Raw genomic sequence first — 20359 nt, 5'->3', positions numbered from 1 at the left:
TGGGAGACAGTGTACTTGGGCAAGCCATGGTCACGCTTATAAACGAAATTTGTTCTGGAAACAGGACATTAGCAGTATAAAGCCGCGTTAATAACACTAGAGGCCTAGATCTGGCCTGGAAGTTTTATTTTACAATATCTATGGTGAACGGCCCAGATTAGTTTTTTTGATTAGTTTGTAGCCGTAAAGCCGGTTTTCCACTAGCGATATTTTTCGCGCGAAGCGACATTTTACTTTTGTTTCAGAGCTCTCACCTGCAACCAGTTGGAACAAATTGCTCAAATACAAAGGAATAAAGTCGCTTCGCGCGAAAAATATCGCTAGTGGAAAACCGGCTTAAGTCGACGATAAATTATTAGTAAGGAAATATTTTTCCTTTTAAGCAACAACTGGAAACGTGATTACATTAAAGTGGAGCCATTCGAAATAGCGGTAATTTCGGTATTTGTACTTCATCTAATAAAATTGTAAAATCATCCCACATCCCAATCCTTGTAATGTTGCCGCGCCGGAGATGTTCAGTGACATTATAACCCCCCCCTGAATATAATGTAAAAAAATAAGGAAAACGTTTGTAGAAGTAAAAATATCGGCCGCATTTTGAGTCCTCAAAAATAAGGACCCTAGGGATTCTCAACCACCTTTGCCAATATTGTCCTTTTCGTATTGGCTATCCTCGATGTCCTCGCCAGTCCCTATTTCACCCTCAATGTCCTGTACTTCCTCCTCGGTCAACGGCAAGGTTTCGTGCAGGTATCGAAGGCTGCCTCCTTCGGCAAAGTCCGCCACGGTCTGACCGTGTCCCTTGAGGACCCATCGTGTAGTCAAAAGTCCCTCAACACCCACCGGGCCACGAGCGTGAATTCGGCTCGTGCTGATGCCAACCTCAGCACCTTAAACACGTCGAAAGACGATTATTTTATTATTTTAATTCTTTTAAAACAGCAAGCCTTTCTGAACATGTATACCAAGAAACTGTTCACAATAGAAAGGCACTGCTTGTAAAAAAAATTGGGCAATAATTTCCAAAATCCCCAATGTATGTAACCCAAAATATTAAAGGGCGCTTTGTTCATAATTTGAACTTCTATACTTTCGAAATCAGTATCATGTATTGGGATATTGCTTCGCTGCGCCTCGCGCTGTGCTTCTAAATGAATACGAGAGAGAGAGTTGATGACTTTAGAAACATGTAAAAAAATGTGAATTATGGAGTTCCACATTTTTTATACGCAGCACTGATGCGCAAAGGCTGCTGTTAAATTCATTTCACAGACATTTAAACACGTTAACACACGGGTTTATATCAAATTATAACGCATTAAATTTTGTGCTTTACTCTGTTTTTATTCCAACTGCAGTTTGCAGTTTGCGCCGAAGTTAAGGGCTCGTATTCAAAATCGCCGATATTTGCCGCCATTTTGACCCTTTTGTTACCTAAGATCAGGTTTCGATCAATGGCACTCGAAATTCGCAATGCAATTTCAAGAGTGCGCATGCTCTGCACTTTTCACTTTGATTCAACGTGAATTACGTAACAGAAGAAGGTATATGATATTTAACAACGACTCACCCAGGCCGAAACGATAGCCATCCGCGAAGCGAGTACTGCAATTGTGAAACACACACGCGCTGTCGACGGCCTTCAGGAACATCTGCGCTGTTTCATCTGAAAATACATAGCATTACAGTTTACTTATAGTTCAATGGTTGTTAGGTGTTCGACACTTGTTATATGTGAAATAGTGAACTCTATCTGAACTGAAACGTCTCGGCTATTTTAAAGCCAAATTCAGCACTAGGGTCAGCATCAATCTTCTTAACAGAAGATACTGGCACTGGTCCTCAATCCGGCTTCAACTTGATTTGGCCAAATGACCGTCAATTATCGATCCAGTTCCGATATAGAGTTCAGCGCTCAAAGATAATAACATCAGCTGTTCCTAAGACATCAAATAAAACGTTCGAACCCACCGTCGTCCGTTACGATGGTATCGGTATGTGAACTACCATATATATTAATATGATTGACAGCGTCTTCAACATTATCCACGATCTCCATCGTGCATTCCAATGCCCCGTACTCTTTTCGCATCGATGTCGCAGCCATTGGACCAAACGGCAACGCCTTAGCTAAACGCATTCCTGGATGAACTACGACCTATGATATCAAAAGAAGCATAAGCATTAAGGCCTCGATTTTCTTCTTTTGATGAATGTGAAAGAGTAGATACATTACGGATGTTTAAATAAAGGCATTTATACATCATCTCGGAAGGTTATGAAAAAGGTGGTCAATTTGTTAGGCATATAGTTACTGGCAGAGAAGGCCAATCAGGTTTCTGATTCAAGATAACCACGATTAAGCTACTTCGAATGCAGTTGTAGGAGTTTTATACCACTGGCTCAGAGCATTTATAATGACTTGCACCTACCTGTTTATCTCTTAAGTTGTTAAGAATATCTTGGAATGTTTGCGTTCCAATGAGATCTTTGTGGATGAGTAAGGTTTCCATAGCATTGCAGGCCGCTGGATAGTCACACTTTGAGTCAATCACTGAAAGATCACACAAAAAGTAGTCTTTAAGTTTTAAGCTCTTATGAAAAAATGACATGAAGTTTTATCCTATCGATACTTAAGACCGCTTACCAATGCGAATAGCCATCGCAGGGTCTGCCTCCTTATCAACGAACACGTGACATATTCCCTCCGCGTGACCGAGCACAGGTATCCCTTTGCTTTTCTCTTGAATTTGCTGAACCAGCTCGTTGGAGCCACGAGGTATGACGAGATCAATTATTCCTTCTAGTTTGAGAAGATCACTCACTGCTTCCCGAGTGCTTATCTTTAACAACAAATTATACATATTACATGAGGTATTGTAAAGGCATGGGTCGGCAAAGCGAACGTCTTAATTGGGGATTTTGTTTCGTTTCATATTGCGGTCTGTGGCGTCTCGGCATTGCAGAGCGCAATACAAAACTGGACACACATACTTATGGGCTACCCCAGGGAATACTGAAGAAAAATATTACATGTTTCCCTACCAATTGTACGGCCGTTCTCGGAGCATGTCTTGACACAGCCTCTTGGACGATCTTCAGCAAACAACGGTTGCTATGATACGCCTCTTTCCCGCCTTTCAACAGCAAACCATTGCCAGTACTCAGTCCTAACGCGGCTACCTAATGTGATAAAACAAATGGTCGTCTCTGTGGTCAAATTTCACAATTAAAAACAAATTAGTTTCTTGGAATATCTTTCTTCATTGTTAGCAATGTATTATAAAAATAGTCGTAAATGTTCCTAGTACATATTGCTGTGGCTTTGTGACTAAACACAACCCGGTTAAATGAACTCCTGGCTTTAAAACAGCCGGATTAATTACGGATTAATTACGGATTAATAACGGATTAAGCTCGTATATTTACCTGTGGCAATGCATCAGGACGTGATTCAAATATTACCATCAATACACCAATCGGTGCTGTCTCTTGAACGAGCTCTAAATCTTCGGAAACCTTCGTTCTTCGGAGGACCCGACCGATATTCTCGTGAGAGCTCTCGGCAATCTGTCGGATTCCGGCGGCGAGATTATTGATTTTGCTCGGAGTTAGCGAGAGTCTGGACAACATGGCCGGCTCAAGGTTTTCGGATAATGTCGCTGCTTCCAGATCACGACCATTTGCATCGAGAATCTCTGTTGTTCGTTCTTCAAGAAGATCCGCAAGGCGATACAAAATATCAGCACGCTGTCATGAATAAAACCAAAATAATTTATTTTTCATTCCACATGCAATACTTTAAAATTTTCAATGGCGTGAAAAAACCAGACCAACCTTCTCGGGTTCCAGTGCTTGCAACGCTCGACCGGCACTTCTGGCTGTGCAAGGGATAAAGAATGCGATTCAAAATAACATCAGGGTTTCGGGGAAATACAGTTGGTTTAGTTTAGATTTCCTCCTGTAGTAACACTGGATCAATAAGAGATGATCCTTACTGGACCTCTAGGAAGAACAGTTTAGAACTGATAAAGCTATCCAGTATAAATAAAGTTAGTTTAGTTTAGGTTTCCTCCTGTAGTAACACTGGATCAATAAGAGATGATCCTTACTGGACCTCTAGGAAGAACAGTTTAGAACTGATAGAGCTATCCAGTATAAATAAAGTTGGTTTAGTTTAGGTTTCCTCCTGTAGTAACACTGGATCAAAAAGAGATCATCCTTACTGCACCTCTAGGAAGAACAGTTTAGAACTGATAGAGCTATCCAGTATAAATAAAGTTGGTTTAGTTTAGGTTTCCTCCTGTAGTAACACTGGATCAATAAGAGATCATCCTTACTGCACCTCTAGAAAGAACAGTTTAGAACTGATAGAGCTATCCAGTAAAAACTAAGTTAGTCAGTTGAACGATATAGTTATCCGGTAAACAGTCAATTTAGCTAAACACGAAGTAAAATCTTCCCTATTATATCACCTTCTTCAGCTTGGTCCTCTACCGAAGGGCCCGTCTGCTCGGCAAGGGAGAAAAATGTTCCTATTTTTCCACCAGCCAAGATCTTTGAAAGAGCGTGGTACTCGGAACCAACGCCATTCGCAATCACCACGGACGTTCCACGTTCAAGAGCCCAGATCGAGGACTTCACCTGCAAAGAAAATGGAGAAATTTAACGATTGAAGCCGCTACCTGGTGAGAACTGGACACAAAACCGACTGTGCTTTAAAACACAAACCTTAGATTCCATTCCCCCCATACCAACTCTGGACTTTTCACCGAAAGTGATGTTTTCCAAGTTTGAAGGATGAAAGGTCGAGATGAGTTGGGAATCGCTTCGAGTTGGTGGCGACGTATATATTCCATCCACATCTGACAGCAGAACTAAAACATCTGTTCTCATTTCTACAGCAAGCAAGGCAGCCAAACTGTCGTTATCCTTCAAACTGATTATCTACAATAAATATAGGAAGAAAAACACTATAATTATCAACAGTTGTTATAATATAGCTACAAACTGGTTTGGCTGAGCTACCCAAGCACTGTATAGATTTGAGCTCATATATGTTGAGTATAGTGAAAACAAACAGTGAAAATAGTAAGAATTTGTGATGGGAATTTAGCTAATAAAAGTTTGGACTTTTCATTATTATAAAGTTCTGGCTATATTATTAAACGATTATAGCTGCAATTCTCTTTCATCATATGTGGTTAATAGCCAATAAGTCGCAACAAAGTTGGCTATCAGCTCATATACGACTCGAGCTGAAGATAAATATTATACTAATTTAAGTTTCTAAGAGTTTGTCTATTATTATTCGCTGAATGCTTGTTGACATAACTTATACATAATAATTTAATGATCTAATGAGTGGATAATACAAAAATCTGTACAACGACTACATGTAGATACAAATATTAAGATATTTGATAAAATTTTATTTAAGTTTAACAGAATGTGATCTATTTTGTTGTCGCAGGTACGATTTTCTTATGTTATAAGCTTTTCCTCAAAACGTGGCTTTACACAACATAAAAATAGCATCACGAATTTTTAGGAAGATACTTACCGAGTTTGACTTTCTTCTTAACTATGAAATAAAATAAAATAAAGGATATTGTGTAAATATGACCTATTTCAAACGACAATATGCATGGAGAAGAGCTTCTTTTCAAAATATCAACCATGGCATGCACATGTTTTTGTAAATTATATTTTGGAAAGGATTAGTATTAGATAAAAACAAAGAATTCGTACGAATAAAATATATACTTAAACTCGTAATTAATATCGATTGATGTATTTAATTATTTGCTGAATTTACGGTGTGAAATAACCAAATGAATGGTCAGTTAAATCGATTGTAGTCTCACTTTGGAACTACAGCGGTTAATAGTCCTAGCCAGGAGCTTAAGATGCTGTTATATTGAAAAGTAAAACATTTAATTAAAGTCATATTTATTTACTATAGAGTGTAATATTTATAAATACATGTAATCATTATATTATCACTTTGATTAGATCATTATTATATCGCAGTCTCAATATCAAAATAAATTTACTATAAAAGTCGTATTTCACTGGGAAAATTAATTTCATGCAATTTGATTGGACGTACGATCTTATCACGTGTGAAAAAATGCGATACACGGCTTTTGATTGGACGTGAAAAATTGTCGTATGTCATTTTGGCGGCAATTTGTTTACATATTTTTCAAGATGGCGTCGAAATATAGGAGTGCGATTCAAAACATAAATATAATATAATTCAAGACATTTTCACATTCAGCACATTATAAAGTCTTTCGGAAAGAATATCTAACTTCTATTGGACAATATTACAAAGAAACTGAACGGTAATAAATATGTTTTCATGCATATAATTTCGATTTTTGTTGCGAGCTGTGTTTTGTCAAATTGATCTCTTTACAATATATACAACTTTGTTCAATAATAAACAAGAAAGAATTCCGTTTTAGACCAATCGGTAAATTTGTTTACATTTCTAAGCAGAAATTGCATAAATATCAAATATCAGAACGCATAAATATTAATTCAGACATTCTGATTGGATATGCCTGAAAAATGTAAAAAAATGTCAATTTAAAACGAAATTCCTTCTTGTTTTAATGATAAACTAAATATAAAAGGAAAGAAATAGTATACCTACCCCTTTTAGGTCGTGGTCTTCGCCGGGTGGCGGTGCAACAGCATCGTTCGTGTTGATTATTGGAATACAATTCATTTTTATCAACGCGTCCATTGTCGACCTCAAATTACTTCGAAGTTCGGCATCTTTAAAATCCGGAGTCGTTACGAGAACCTGCGGGCGAATTTGTTCACAACACGTTGAAATGAGAGCATTCTAGAGGCCGATTTACACTTGCATTTTTTCCTTCAATTTTCAATGCGATTTCATACTTTTGATTGATGTGAAATTGTGAATAGTTAGGTACGCTTTACGTATTAAGTGCCCCAATTGCAATATCTGTAACTTATCCATTCATTCACATCGTTCAGAGGAAGGATTTATAAACACCACAATTTTCTATTAATAACGTAGGCGATGCGCAAAACCGGAGGTGAAGCCAACAACTGTCATTCATATCATATGAGTACAGTACCAATCAGCAAGCTTGTTTTTACATTTTCAGAAACCCAATCAGAATGCATAAATTTTTACTACTTCCAGTAAAAAAGTAGGTACATTATTTACAATTTCACATCAAGTATTAAAAATTTAGACATTCTGATTGGCTTTGCCTAAAAAATGGAACAAATATACAGACTAAAATGAAATTCCCCCTAGTACAGGGGGAATTTAGAAAAATTTCTTGAGGAAGTCTTCAGTTCTTTGATTACCTGAGCACAAGTCAATCCATACTGGCTAAACATGGCTTCGTACAACGACAGCAACCCACCCTGACCCACAGCAGCACATGCTCTTGGCTCAAGTTGTGGAAGTAAATTTCCCTAAAAAAATATCCCAAATCTTTAAATCTACTTGTTTTCTTCTGTAGAGCTCAATTCCACAGGCTAAATTTTCAAGTGAAATGTGAAATATTTCGCCTGCTTCTTTTGAATTGTGAGCAATGAAGCAGAATTAATTGATTCATGTGGTCAAAATTCAAAAGAAACATTTAAAGGGAATATTTTGCATTATGCCATGAAAAAGCACCTGTGGAATTAAGCACTAATATGTTATATGCTATCATAACTAAACTTCATGTAAATTTTCATTTGACGTACATTACTGTACCTGCGGATGCTCGTTTGGTCTCAGGGATTGTCTCATGCTACGAGACAACAGCAGTTCATGGCGAAGCCTCTGTTTTCCGAAAGCAACCGCACCACTTGTTACCAACATCATTTCATGACCCAGCTGTTGTAGTTCCGATATCTAGTAAAACATTCATGGACATTGTAGGTTCTATATTATGCTTTGATTAGGCCTGTAAGCTTTGGTCATGTATGCAATAGAAATACAAGAAACTATTGGAATTTAGAGTTGACACAGACCGTGCAGGGCTGCCAGGGCAATGGGGGCAGTTGCATTCACTGCCTCAGCTTACCAGGACATGTGGGGGTAGACTTGTGCCATTTGGGGTACAAAATCATAAAGCCATACTGCACAGTAATAATAATATTAAATTCATGTTCCTCTGCGGATTTTAAAATCTATGATACTTATACGTATAGCAACATGACAATATAGCCTGTGGACCACAGGAAAGGAGTGGTTTGTCAGGTGTCACACAAGATAACATGCTGTTTTCTCTAGGGAGTGATGCTAAACGTTTATACCGGGAGGTACCTGTGACAGGAATAGGTAAGGACTCAGCTTTTGATAATAATTTCGACATGATAATTAACAAAAGATAATATGATAACGAAACAAAAAAAAACTAAATATAACCTGGGGCTTGCTGTGATCCATTCATGCTTTAAGAATGAGTCACGTATCTCGGTCGTGACTAATATGGTAAGTAAATATTATTGTACAGTACTATTTATATGACTAATGTTGACCTACATTGAATTACTTTGTTAAAAACATGCAAACAAAAAGTTACGAATCTACGTTTGTATAATAATATCCAATGGTAACATTGCTGTACAACAGAAAAATATACAGCCGGTTCATTGTGCCTAGAATATGCGATTTAAAGATCAACATTTGAAGTGTACCTGTTCTACAATCGAGGCTAATCTTCCGAGAGCAACACCACACTCATCCTCGCGAGTAATCACGGCAGAACCAAGCTTCACCATAACTCTTTTCTTGTTCTTTAATTCCATACGATGTAGCGCAGCTTTTCTGCCCGTGTAGAGATCATCGAAACTTGTCAAGCCATTCCCATTCTCTTGACTGCTTAAGCCACGTTGCCAAAATACAACGCGACTCTTCAAGGCAGAACGAAGGCCAAAACAAGCCCGATTACTGAGCGAATACATAGTATATAAGCTCTCAAAGCTAATGTAGGTGTCAGTACGCAATTCACACCAAAATACAAAGCTTAAAGGACATTTTATCACATTTATTTGATCGCCAATTTCAACCACAACTTATCAAAGTTTTACGCTCCGTTCTTTGACTGCCCCATTGTTTTGGAATTTTTAATTTCGTGTCCGATATCCGCCCTTCTGATTGGTCGTTTCCGGCCGGAACGAACCGGAGAACGTACGGATGATGCAACATCCAAAACGTGACGACAGATAAGTGTGCGTGCTAACCTCATGCGTGGTTCTTAAAAGATAACCATGGTTTCCAAAAATGGACCCTAAGAATGCGATTGAAAAGTCCATTTTATGGCAAAAAGGCTCGAATTTCTAGCCATAAAAAACAATGGTTATGAACCTATCTATCATTTTCGCAGTAAATAATTGCGCACCACAGCCAAATGTAACAAATTCAAGCGAAATTCCCATGAAATTTGTGGGCAGTATTTTATCGTGTGTAAACACAGCTGAAAATTGAGAACTTGAGGAGTCTGGAAAAAATGCTTATTATATTTGTTTTGAAACATTTATTAGCTTTCTCTTTAAAAAAATATATACAGTTTCTTCAAAATCTATTTTACATTCAAAACCCCATTAAATTGTAACATATTTACAACAGAATTAAGCTCTAATATTAGTGTTGTCAAAGAATTTCATAAAACTGTCTAAAATAAAATATTTCACAATTTAATTCACACCGATGTGGCTCGTGTGTGAAACATTCTAAAAAAAATTTTGTCAGTCGATGTTAAAGCCAGAAATTATAAGAAGCATGTAGTATTTAATTCTGTAAAATCCTAAAGTCAGTTCAAAAATCACTATGCTATACTAACTATTCGAATATCTACAGTGTTTGGCATGAGAAAGAGCCTGCGAGTGGTACTATAATCTATCTATACTATAACTACTATTTACGATGTAAAATTATCACAATGTAAAGCTTTTTCTGTCGTGAGCTAGGCCATTCTGAAATTCTGGTATTAAGTTCACTTTGATGAATTTGGACCAGATATTTCGTCAACTTGTTTTTCCATGGCACGACTGCTTTTAGGTTATTTTTACTACGAAAGTATAACACTTTTGAGTATACGTTTAATTCTGTATACCTTAATTGTTTCACAAGAGATGCTCTCCATAAAGTAATCTGCTTGATAAAACCAAGCATTTTCTTATTCATGTACGAACCATTGTAGAATGATTCTTTAAATCCAACTGTTAGAAATGTGTTGCCCTCTTCTTCATTGTAGCCGATAAAGACTGTCCAATTTTACGACCAAAAAGGTTCATATATCTTTCAGCCAATAAATCTCCTCCAATTCTTTGATTCGTAACCGTTCATTTTTTGTCGGTGAACCACTCATTTCATTTTGTGATCAAGGTTTACCATTGGAAGAAGCGCCTTTTTGCCACCAAATTGCTTCTTCGTTTACAATAGAATAGAAAACGGTACAAGATGTAAAAAAGTTGACTAGCAATGCGTTTACCCAAATCGTAGCAACCTTCAATTGCCGTCAACTTTAGGATTTAGGGATTTCGAACATTGTTACTAAGACAATGAGTTCCATTGTGTCCACTGTCTATTTTCATTTCCAAACCGTAATAAGTTGAAGGATTATTTCCAAATTCAAGGAGTATCTGGCAATGACCTTGCCTGTCCGATGAATAAGGTTCTGCGCACCAACTTGTAAACCAAGAGAGTTTTTATTTATTTTGCATCCAATGAAATTCTTGTCATCTTTGCAAAATCTTGCTCGTCTCATTAAATTCCTCTCGACGATAACGAAAACGTCCACAATTTTGACGGGATTGTCCGAATATTTCAACACGTCACCTCCTGGATGATTGGAAGAAGATTGCAGTCTACTGTTTTCAACGGTTGTTTTTCATCTTGATGTTGATCTTCGTTTTCGAATACACTCGAATCACTGTCGCTTGGACTAGATGCGATCTGGTGGGTGACCGGGTGGGGCTGCATTGGAGAAATGAGTTGGCCCATATCGACGTATTCCTGTCAGAAGGAATATAGAGTTTAGATATAGGCTTCTTTATCCTAGTTTAAATCCCAGTGAAGTAAACTGAGGTGACAGCGTAACTGAGCCTTCAGTTTTTTTATTCAAACAAAAAATGCAATGCATTCTTCATTGCTTGAAAAGACTCTATGCACAATTTTTGTGTGGGTTCTTTAATAGTAATTTAACAAGTGGGTAATGAACGGCAAGGGTATACGGCTATTTCGTGTGTTTCTCGTATGCCTACGATTTTAGGAGTTTGGAATTTAAACGGAAAAATGCAAATATTCCGAAGGGAACCATTTCTTTGCCTTACGAGTACTGGAGAGCACAGGAGAGACCGTTTAGATACAACTCAAAATATGGCAAGTTCCTGTACCTCGTTTGTCATCTTTGATAACATAGCGTCCAGTTCTTGTACGAGATCAGTAAACGTGGGACGAATGTAAGGCTCCTCGTTCCAACATCGCCTTAATAGATCATATCTAGAAAGAAGAATCTTGTTTGAGATAAATTTCGAGGAGAAAATAAAGTGAAACTTGGAAAAACGTTTTCACAAATCTTTGTTTTGGACTGGTGGACTGCATTGAAAGTCATTAAAAAGGATCGATGAGAATAACACTTACAGATCTTCTGGACAATTTACTGGCTGTTCCATTCGGTATCCCGTTTGCAAAAGTTCAAATAATTTTTCGAGTGGTATACTTGGGTATGGCGTGCCACCTGTGGGAGAGAATGGAAATGCTTTTGAGAAACGAGTTAGAGAAACAGGATAAATTGTGGCACTGGTAGTAGTTTGCAGGTTGAATAAATAAATTGAAGTCGATATGATTGAGAAGAAGATACAGGAATTTTGAAAAAAAACTTACCGAAAGTTAATATTTCCCAGACGACTACGCCAAATGACCAACTGTTGAAAAGATATAAAATATTGGCTTGAAAATTTTGTACTGGTTGATGATGAGGCACAGTAAGTTATGATAAGGTGAAGTAAGGTATATTTTGGTACGACAAGGTATGGTACGGTATGGTTTCTTTTGTTTTGCATGGTTTGGTTTGGTACGGTATATGTCCAATTATTTTAAGGTACATGGTATGGTACATGTATGGTTAACTTATGTATGACATGGTAACTGGTTTGGTAAAAAACGAGTGAAAAACTTACACATCGCTTTGGGCGGTGTACACTCGATCAAATAACGCTTCCAACGCCATCCACTTCACGGGCAGACGACCCTGCAGAACAAAAACAGATGCAACAGTGTTACCAATTATTTCTGATCGTCAAACACAACAGATATAAAACCAAATAGCAGAACCTTCGATAATCACATTATACATAAGATCCTGAACACTGCGTGGTAAATACATACATCTGTGGTCTTTCTGTAGTAGTCGACTTTGTGAATATCCCTTGCTAAGCCAAAGTCTGCTATCTTCATAACTTTATCTTCACCAACTAGAATATTCCTCGCCGCAAGATCTCGATGAATACACTGAAATATGAATATCATAAAAAGTGTTAAAGTGGCGAATGATTCTCATTTCAATCCATCAGCTGATCACGCAGAACTTAGTCGATTATATCTTTTGTTATTCATTATGGAACTAGTCAAAATTTTGTGCTATAGCTCTGGCATAAATTTGAAACCGAAATAAAGGATATTTCAAAAGATATTAACTTGTTTCAACCGAGAAATGGATTTTAGTTTTCTTGATCGTACACATTGCCAAACATGCTCACCTTTTTAGTCGACAGATATTCCATTCCTCGGGCTATTTGATAACTGAACGAAACGAAATCTCGCAAAATCAATTTCTCCTCTCCTTCGATTGGATTTGTTAAACCGTTACGATTAGGTCTTCTTTCACGAAGATATTCTCTCAGATTACCATATGGTGCGTACTCTACCACAACAAGCAGTGGTCCTGGAAAGCAGAAATCGTTTGTACATCATCAGTAAATAGAGAAGCAAATATACGTTCTTCACAAATCCAAGTCAACTTTTTTGAGATCACATCATCAACTCGAACCCGCGGCTCAATTTCTGAGAGAGACGATTTAGTAAATTCGGAGCAAGGGAACATGCGCCGAAGTAAAACACTTTGAAAGGCCAAGATTTTATCTTTAAAACAAGACAGAAAGTTTAAGGTGATATTTTAACTCAACTCAAATTAGGTAATTGTCGAACCAGAAATGACTGTCTTTTGACGGGTGTTTTGAATCATCAGTCAAACCTGTCTCGTTTCAAAGCTCTAACCGTGGCTTTTTCCCAGGGCGCTTATACATAGGTGCCCCGTAAGCAAACTCCCCGTTCTATATGCCGGTGTTCTATCCAAGAATTAAAGTTTTTACCATTCTGCGTGCAACATCCGATGACGTTGATGATATTTTTATGTCTCCCAATCGTCTTCATCACTTCCATCTCAGAAACAAGATCCAATAATTCTGCCTCAGTTGCATCGTCTAATAAAGATTTTTTAGATATTAATAAGGCAGAATTCAAGCTGACCATGGCACAGAACAATCGAATCTTCATTGATAAAGTTTAACCGCACTTAGCTATATATCCTAGCTTAGTTTTGTCGCAAAATGTTGACTTGCCTTTTAAGGTTTTCACGGCAACGATATTCTTTCCGGCGTTTTGTCGATTTAAACCAAATGCTTCCGCTTTTAAAACTTTGCCAAAAGCTCCTTCACCGATCACTTCGAGAAGTTTCAGGTTTTCCCGATCGACTTCCCACTCTGCGTCACAGTATAACACCATCTCGCTGACCTGCGTTTGAAAGAAAACACATGCATTCACCGAAATCAAAGTTTTAACAACGAGCAAATGGGTTTCCATCATGAAGCACTGTTCCAAAACATTGGAATGAAACTAATATACTGGTAGTTTGTTGGGACGTTTTTACGCTATATCACGAAGGTTCATATTGAAGTTCCACTACCTAGACCTTGTTGCCCTATAGCGTTTGTGATTGGTTAATTGGTTAATCTAATGGAGTTTTCGTATTTGATTTGTTGATGTTTTCCTAAACGTATAGGAGTAGCGTCTGTAGCGATAGTGCGGGTCAAACCTGAATCTGACAACCGACAATACGCACGCGATTGATGCAACTTGAACAAGTCCAAAAGGTGAAGCTTTTCGGAAATGCTTTTGTCGCAAATGCCAGAAGAAGCGTCACTAATAATAATCACAAAGAAACGCGTATCTCTTGCACATATTTTCACGATCGCTATAACTTACATGAGAAAGACCGGAGTTCTGCCTCTTCAGGTATCTCATTCCGTGGTGTGCAAGCAAAGGATTTGTTGAACAGTTGGACATGGACGACGACGTAGAACTCAATACATCGCGACGTTTTTCGGGATACGGAGGTGCGCCGTAACTTTCGATGACGCGTGCTTTCTGTCTGAACATTCCTCGCTTGAAAATACATAGATACGCGATCACAGAGCCAATTGCAATTGCTACAACGACCACCGAAACAGTGATGGCGATGACTTGTGTCATCGAGTTCCCTGATGTCTTCTCTGAGTTATAATATGGTCTCTTGTTACGCACTTTAACCGATGTCGCTGAAAAGGAATGTTACTTGCGTTGGAAATAAAGAAAACAAACTTTCCACCCCACTACGATTAAGGGCCGTTTTCCATTACTAGGCACATTAGGCGGAATTTTTCGAACGAACGAAATTTTTCGTCTGATATTGTTTCCAATTGTGGGAATTCGACCGTAGCAGATTCTCTTCACCGGTCACAAATGAAAAGAAAATCGAGCGAAAAATAAAACTTCGTTCCATCGAAAAATTCCGAATAGCTGTGGTAAAATCAATTTACTAATTCAAAGCTACGAAGAGGCCAAGCCTATACTCTTTTCTTTGTCATAATGTTGTTCTACACAACTCACCCTCGGTAGTAACTGGTCTTGGCAACACTTTTAGCCACACCGTCTCCTTGCTCCATCCCCGTTCATCCCCTGCCATACAGTAATACTGCCTTTCATCCTTACGCGACACGTTACGGAGTAGCAATTTCACGCAGTGCCATCGCTCTTTTTCTCCTTCACAAATGTAGTCGTCTTGCTCAAGTCCGGGGTTTAAAACTTCAATCGAATTGTTCTTTTTTGGATTCTTTACTATCCATTGAAAATGAGGCAAAGCATCGCTGAATGCACTACAAGTGAGCGTCACATCGTCTCCCTCATACGCAGTTTTATTTTTCATTTTTTGCAACACTGGTTTTGCGAGTATTATTTCTAGTGGGAAACATTAGTATCGCAGTTAGTTTCGCACGTTAAGATCACCGCGTTAATTGTGTTGGAAATCAGAAAGAAAATATCACGATCCTACCTTTGACTGTCAGGTCAAATGACGCGCTAACATTTCCAAGTTTGTTTGAAACGAAGCACGTGTATTCTCCATCGTCTTTTGGTCGCAGTGAATCGAAGTTTAAGACAAAATCATTTGATTTTATCGCCGTTGAACCATCGGGCATTAGTTTAAGCTGTTTACCATTTTTGTACCAGGAGACTGTTGGTGATGGTCTGCCTGAAGCCGAACATGTGATTTTGAATTTGTTACCAGCTGGGATTATTATCATCTTTTTCGTCATCTTCTTAGGATGCGTGAAAAACGGTTTTCGATCTGAACGTTTGGGAAAAGAAATTTTCGTCATGATTCAAAAATCGTGTTTTAAAACCACGCTTTTTGACCTTTTCACACTTCAAGTATAAAATTTCTTATATAAAAATACTTCTAATATAAAAATACTAAAAGTATAAAAGCTTCATGCATGATTGAGACATCCACTGACCATATGAGCCTGCCCTAATGGGGGAATTAATATATGTAATTCTAACCTTCAGTTAAATTTCCGGCTGGATCTATAAAGAATATGAAATTACGATTAGTAAGGGGGAAATGATCCGAGTTGTCGATTTGTAAAAAGTCTGAATGTCGGTTTAGATAACAAAGGAGTTTTATAGCGTGTTCCCTATGAAAAACTTCAAATATACAGTTTACGATATATGAGGACTTTCGAGACAAGATTCCAATGTATATAGGGTGTTTCCATATCATTTTTCATTTGTGATTGCGAGAAGTCTACCAAATATGAGTTTAAGGGGCTGTTTACATGAGCCCGGTTACCCGAGATTCATCGAAGCGTGAGATGATTTTGAGGTATTGAAATGAGCAGATAATATGATCCTGGCCGTCGTATAATCACCACAACAATATCATGTGCTTGTTTGGTGTCATAAAGACTTATTTCAATACCTCAAAGTCCTCTCACGCTTCGTTGAATCTCGGGTAACCGGGCTCATGTAAACAGCCCCTAAGATACATTATTTAATCTAACCTTCAACAATTAAAGTAATCGTTTGCTGAATTTCTCCACCATTATTTTTCGCCCGACAAACGTACTCTCCGGCGTCGGAATTCTTCACATTTTTTATCCTCAAATAACGGAATTTCTTGATTCGATATCTCTTTCGTTTCGTTATCCGTTTCCCGCCTTTTGTCCACCAATATTGCGTATTTACGTCAGCGATCACGCGACAGGAAAGCTTGACTTCTGATTCGCCGAGCACAACGGTTGCGTTTGACACGTCACTCTGGAAGAACGGTGGCGCGGATGCTGAAAGTAAATAAAAAATTACTAACCCCCTGACATTATTTCATGAAAGTGCGCAAAAAAAAAAGGGGGGGGGTTATTAGGGAAGCAGGCCCGTTTACACTTGGTTGCGACTTTGTGATGTGCGATTTTCGTCTTTTAATAGATGTGAACGAGTAATTAGTTACGAATGCTCTGATGTATAAGAGCTCTTAATTGAACATCAGTAACTAATTCACTCGTTCACATCTATCAAAAGAAGAAAATCGCCCATGAGATCGCAGCAAAAATGTAAACGTGCCTTTATGTATCAAAGGTTAAGATAACGTATGAAAGTTAGAAGTCGTTTTTGTATTCTGAGGAGATGTAAAAAAAATCTTTCCATTAAACGAGCATATATCATCGCTAAGAATAGACTAGGCACGCCCTGATCCTTATCAGAGATGAATTAGCAAGTGAGAATTTTTTCATCAGCCCAATTTTTTTTAAAATTTAGCAGAAAAATTCGCACAGAGTCTTACAAGTTCGAAACTAGAAATCATAGCATAAATTTGAAACTATGAAAAAATGGTGAACTCTTTGAGCAAAAAAATAAGGCCTTTGCGATAAAATTTCCCTTAGTTATTGAAACAAAAGCAAATTCGTATTCGTGAAGATAAACCTAGAGAGCATAGGGCATTCATTCAACCGACTGAAACAGACTCTCATCTTTCAGACAACATATGACTCCAGCCGTTTCCTTACCAGACATATACAATGGCAATGGAAGACAAAGTATTATTTTCAAGTAGTTTTTTAGACTATAGAACCTTTTAGCGTATGCGCTATCAAGTATCATTTTAAAGTACCCTTGTAAAAGTTGGAACTGAACGGAGTGCTGTACTTGTAAGGACGGCCTTCAAATGATCTTATCTGAAAGCTCAAAGAGTATATCAAACTCGTTTTTGACATCTCCATGTGACGTGTCGCTCGTTTAATGGAAAGATTTTTTTAATGGAAAGACTGTGGTAGGTCTAAAACAACTGCCTATAAAATGGACTAAAACGTTTCGACCTGAGCTATATAGGGTCTTCGTCAGGAGAGTTAGAATTTTTAATATATTATTAAAAATATTAATATATTATTATAATATACATATATTGATATATTATTTAGATATATTATATATATTGATTTAATTAAATCTAACAACATTTCATAAGTAAGTTTCATCTCTTATTCAATGCCACATGTAAACAACTTAAATAAAATTGATCTTCACCATGCATATATAGAACTGTCCCAAAATCAGCCACGGTTCGTGCTCGCAATTTTGATCGATATTGATCCCCTGAAATCTATTTGCTCCCACAAATCTATTTGCCTCCGCTATATGGTATAGCAACAATACTATTCGATTAAGACGCGAAAATTAGGATCCTCGCTTGTGTGCAAAAAAGATTAACTATTTGTCAGGAGAATAATTTATCGTCATCGCTGATCGCCTCGATGAATTTGGTAATCTCTTCGATTGAAAAAAATTTGCCCCTAAAAGGTTCGCTTTGAAATGTCGAAAACGTTTTATTGTTGCAGTATTTTAGTTAGCGGAAACCCCCTGCCATTGCTGTTTACGAATTTGCCTTCTCGCGACATGTTTAGATACACTTATGGATGTTAAACATTAAGCAAGCTAGTCATGTGTTGTTTAAAACGGAAATGACAATGGCGCGGTGTACATTACAACCGCGTGCCTTTGGCCTGGCTCTCGACCGCAAGGGAAGCGCCCAGTGTATAAAATAACAAACATACAAATTATTTTTATACAAAAGCCAAAGGTCGTCGTTTGAAAATGCACGTAGCAAACTCACGCTATTTTTGTAGAAACACGACACTTTAATGGAAGATAATACGATTGTTTTTTTCACAACGAGGGTATATATTTTCAAACAAAATATCGAACTACTCATCGATGACATAATCCGAACGCCAACTCATTTTTGGGATGGGTCGCATTGTCGGCTTTGAGAAAGGCGTTTTGCGTGGTTACTTCAAAGCTCGTGCGGTCGCTGTTTGTTCCTCGTATGATTTTTCGTTTAATGATTCTTATACAAGGATTAAACAAGCCACAGAAGTTGCTAGAATTTCTAACATCCCTCATTCCATTGTTGTCTTTAGAAATGTTAGACATTTTTAAAGACGGTTTTTTCACAATTTTTTTTTCTGGTTTCGTCCACAGATGTGGACTATTCATTGTAATACAGAAGCTTAATATCATACTCATTCAGTCTGTCACAAAAAAAAAACAGCAGTTTGGTGATCAGGAATATATTTTTTTTCGAATCAAAGGCCAGCAATAAGATATAAAGTAAATACTGTCACATGCAGAATCGTCTCGAAATGGTCGAGATCTTCCACTTATTAACATTCGGTGTGAAAGAGCTTTTAGATTTCAGCTATATAGGCGTGGAATTTCTAAGTCTTGAAAGCTAAGCCAATGAAAATTTTGAATCGTAAATGCGAGGGGACAAGCACGTTTTAGGGTAAAAAAAAGTTCCTAAAAATGTGGCCCGTGTTATGAGAATTCCTGTTTGCTCATTGCGGTCATGGCTTATCAACCTCGTGCATCAGGGTCCCCGCATTGCTGTGATATTTCTTTAGGGCTGGTGCCCAGCCGTTGATTGATTGGGGAAAAACGTGACGCAATGTGTCAACCCGACAGAGTAGAGGTGTGGGCAGCGGTTACAATCTTTCAACACCTCCAACACTTTATGAAGTGGAAGGCAAGCTCAGTCGTCTAATTAATTAATAAAGTGTATATAGGCAATATGATTTTAAAATATTTTCAACTAAGGTTTAAACTCAAATCCGGTTCACGGTAGTTCGCAAAGGGTCGTACGGCGATGCGGCAAAGCTTAGCTTGATTTAACAAGTTTGTGAAAAAAAACTTACATGAATTACGTACTTAATCTTGAATGATTGAAAATCGATATCCGTGTCATATTTTCCCACCGTGTGGGAAACACAAGAGCGCGGCTATGTGCATATTCTAAGTTAAAAAAGGGACTTTCAAATCGAGAAACCTATTCTCTAGCTAGTTTATTACCTTGCTATTCCATTTGATTCGCATTAATCAGTAAGCTGCTTATGAGAGATACCAGTTTGACATTTGAATTTATTGCCTTATTGAAGGTTCATTGCTCCGGGCGAAAAACCGCACGAATCAAATAAAGACAGAAACGCGATAAAATTTATCATATTTCCATTTCCTACATAGCAACGATTCCTTCCTGATTAACTGACATATGGTTGTCCAGAATTTGCCAAATATTGAAAAGCTGACCAAACGATACCCGCATTAGACAATAATTTGTGAACAAAATATAATACGAAACGGTCTGAAGTTAAGAAAGGCCATAGCATATATACTCTGGCGGAATATAATCGACTTATTTGAAGTAGTTAATCCAATCTTATGCCAACCATAATGCAGCAACTCTCAGACCTTTAAAAAGTTTTTAATTAAGAATAATGGTAATTTAGCAGATGTGCACAGGCATATGAAAATAAATTTTGGTCGGATTAAATGCTTCCGTAAAAATATTTGCAGATATTTTTTTCATATTTTTTGTTTCGTAGCAATATAAGCAAGACTGTCCTATGAGTGTGGCAAGCACTTCTTGTCAAGCGAAATACGTTTGTGGTGGATAAAATCTTAAAACCAGGCCCACAACTAAACCAAATTTATTAAATCTTGTCC

At 37.7% G+C, this 20359-nt stretch overlaps 2 protein-coding genes across 3 annotated transcripts in view; both read right to left on the bottom strand.

The window, feature by feature from the left end:
• Positions 1-289: 289 nt before the first annotated feature.
• LOC114540224 (delta-1-pyrroline-5-carboxylate synthase-like) lies at positions 290-9198 on the bottom strand. 2 transcript variants are annotated; one of them, XM_028560496.1, is made up of 15 exons: positions 8686-9198; positions 7757-7897; positions 7360-7470; positions 6668-6820; positions 5567-5587; positions 4735-4950; positions 4479-4647; positions 3841-3884; positions 3433-3753; positions 3049-3186; positions 2651-2846; positions 2436-2557; positions 1975-2161; positions 1574-1669; positions 290-893 (listed from the first exon to the last, which is right to left on the bottom strand). In XM_028560496.1, exons 1-15 carry the CDS (start codon positions 8950-8952, stop codon positions 634-636), a joined length of 2442 nt encoding a protein of 813 aa, XP_028416297.1. In that variant the 5' UTR covers positions 8953-9198; the 3' UTR covers positions 290-633. The 2 variants fall into 2 exon arrangements, with proteins under 2 accessions (XP_028416297.1, XP_028416299.1); XM_028560498.1 differs by lacking the exon at positions 5567-5587.
• Positions 9199-9513: 315 nt separating this feature from the next.
• LOC114540235 (fibroblast growth factor receptor 2-like) overlaps positions 9514-20359 on the bottom strand; it is a 40829-nt gene continuing 29983 nt past the window's right edge. The window contains exons 16-27 of the mRNA XM_028560511.1: positions 15360-15653; positions 14918-15265; positions 14255-14586; positions 13612-13783; positions 13363-13473; positions 12751-12935; positions 12380-12502; positions 12172-12242; positions 11876-11916; positions 11633-11729; positions 11386-11491; positions 9514-11005 (exon numbers count right to left, since the gene is read on the bottom strand). Of these exons, the coding sequence (XP_028416312.1) occupies positions 10817-11005; positions 11386-11491; positions 11633-11729; positions 11876-11916; positions 12172-12242; positions 12380-12502; positions 12751-12935; positions 13363-13473; positions 13612-13783; positions 14255-14586; positions 14918-15265; positions 15360-15653 (2069 nt within the window). The 3' untranslated portion in view covers positions 9514-10816. The remainder of the gene's footprint in view (positions 11006-11385; positions 11492-11632; positions 11730-11875; positions 11917-12171; positions 12243-12379; positions 12503-12750; positions 12936-13362; positions 13474-13611; positions 13784-14254; positions 14587-14917; positions 15266-15359; positions 15654-20359) is intronic.

Source organism: Dendronephthya gigantea, unplaced genomic scaffold (assembly GCF_004324835.1).
Source record: "Dendronephthya gigantea isolate DGI-Jeju-01 unplaced genomic scaffold, DenGig_1.0 000225F, whole genome shotgun sequence".
NCBI classification, from domain to species: domain Eukaryota; kingdom Metazoa; phylum Cnidaria; class Anthozoa; order Malacalcyonacea; family Nephtheidae; genus Dendronephthya; species Dendronephthya gigantea.
This window is presented reverse-complemented; position numbering and strand designations above follow the sequence as displayed.

Bases quoted from the DNA above. Each gene is read 5' to 3' on its own strand.
- LOC114540224 (XM_028560496.1), bottom strand. From the start codon at position 8,952: ATGTATTCGCTCAGTAATCGGGCTTGTTTTGGCCTTCGTTCTGCCTTG. The intron at 4,951-5,566 runs GTAAGTATCTTC...TATTTATTGTAG, and splicing joins TAAGAAGAAAGTCAAACTCG to ATAATCAGTTTGAAGGATAA. The intron at 2,558-2,650 runs GTAAGCGGTCTT...GTGATCTTTCAG, and splicing joins TGCGATGGCTATTCGCATTG to TGATTGACTCAAAGTGTGAC.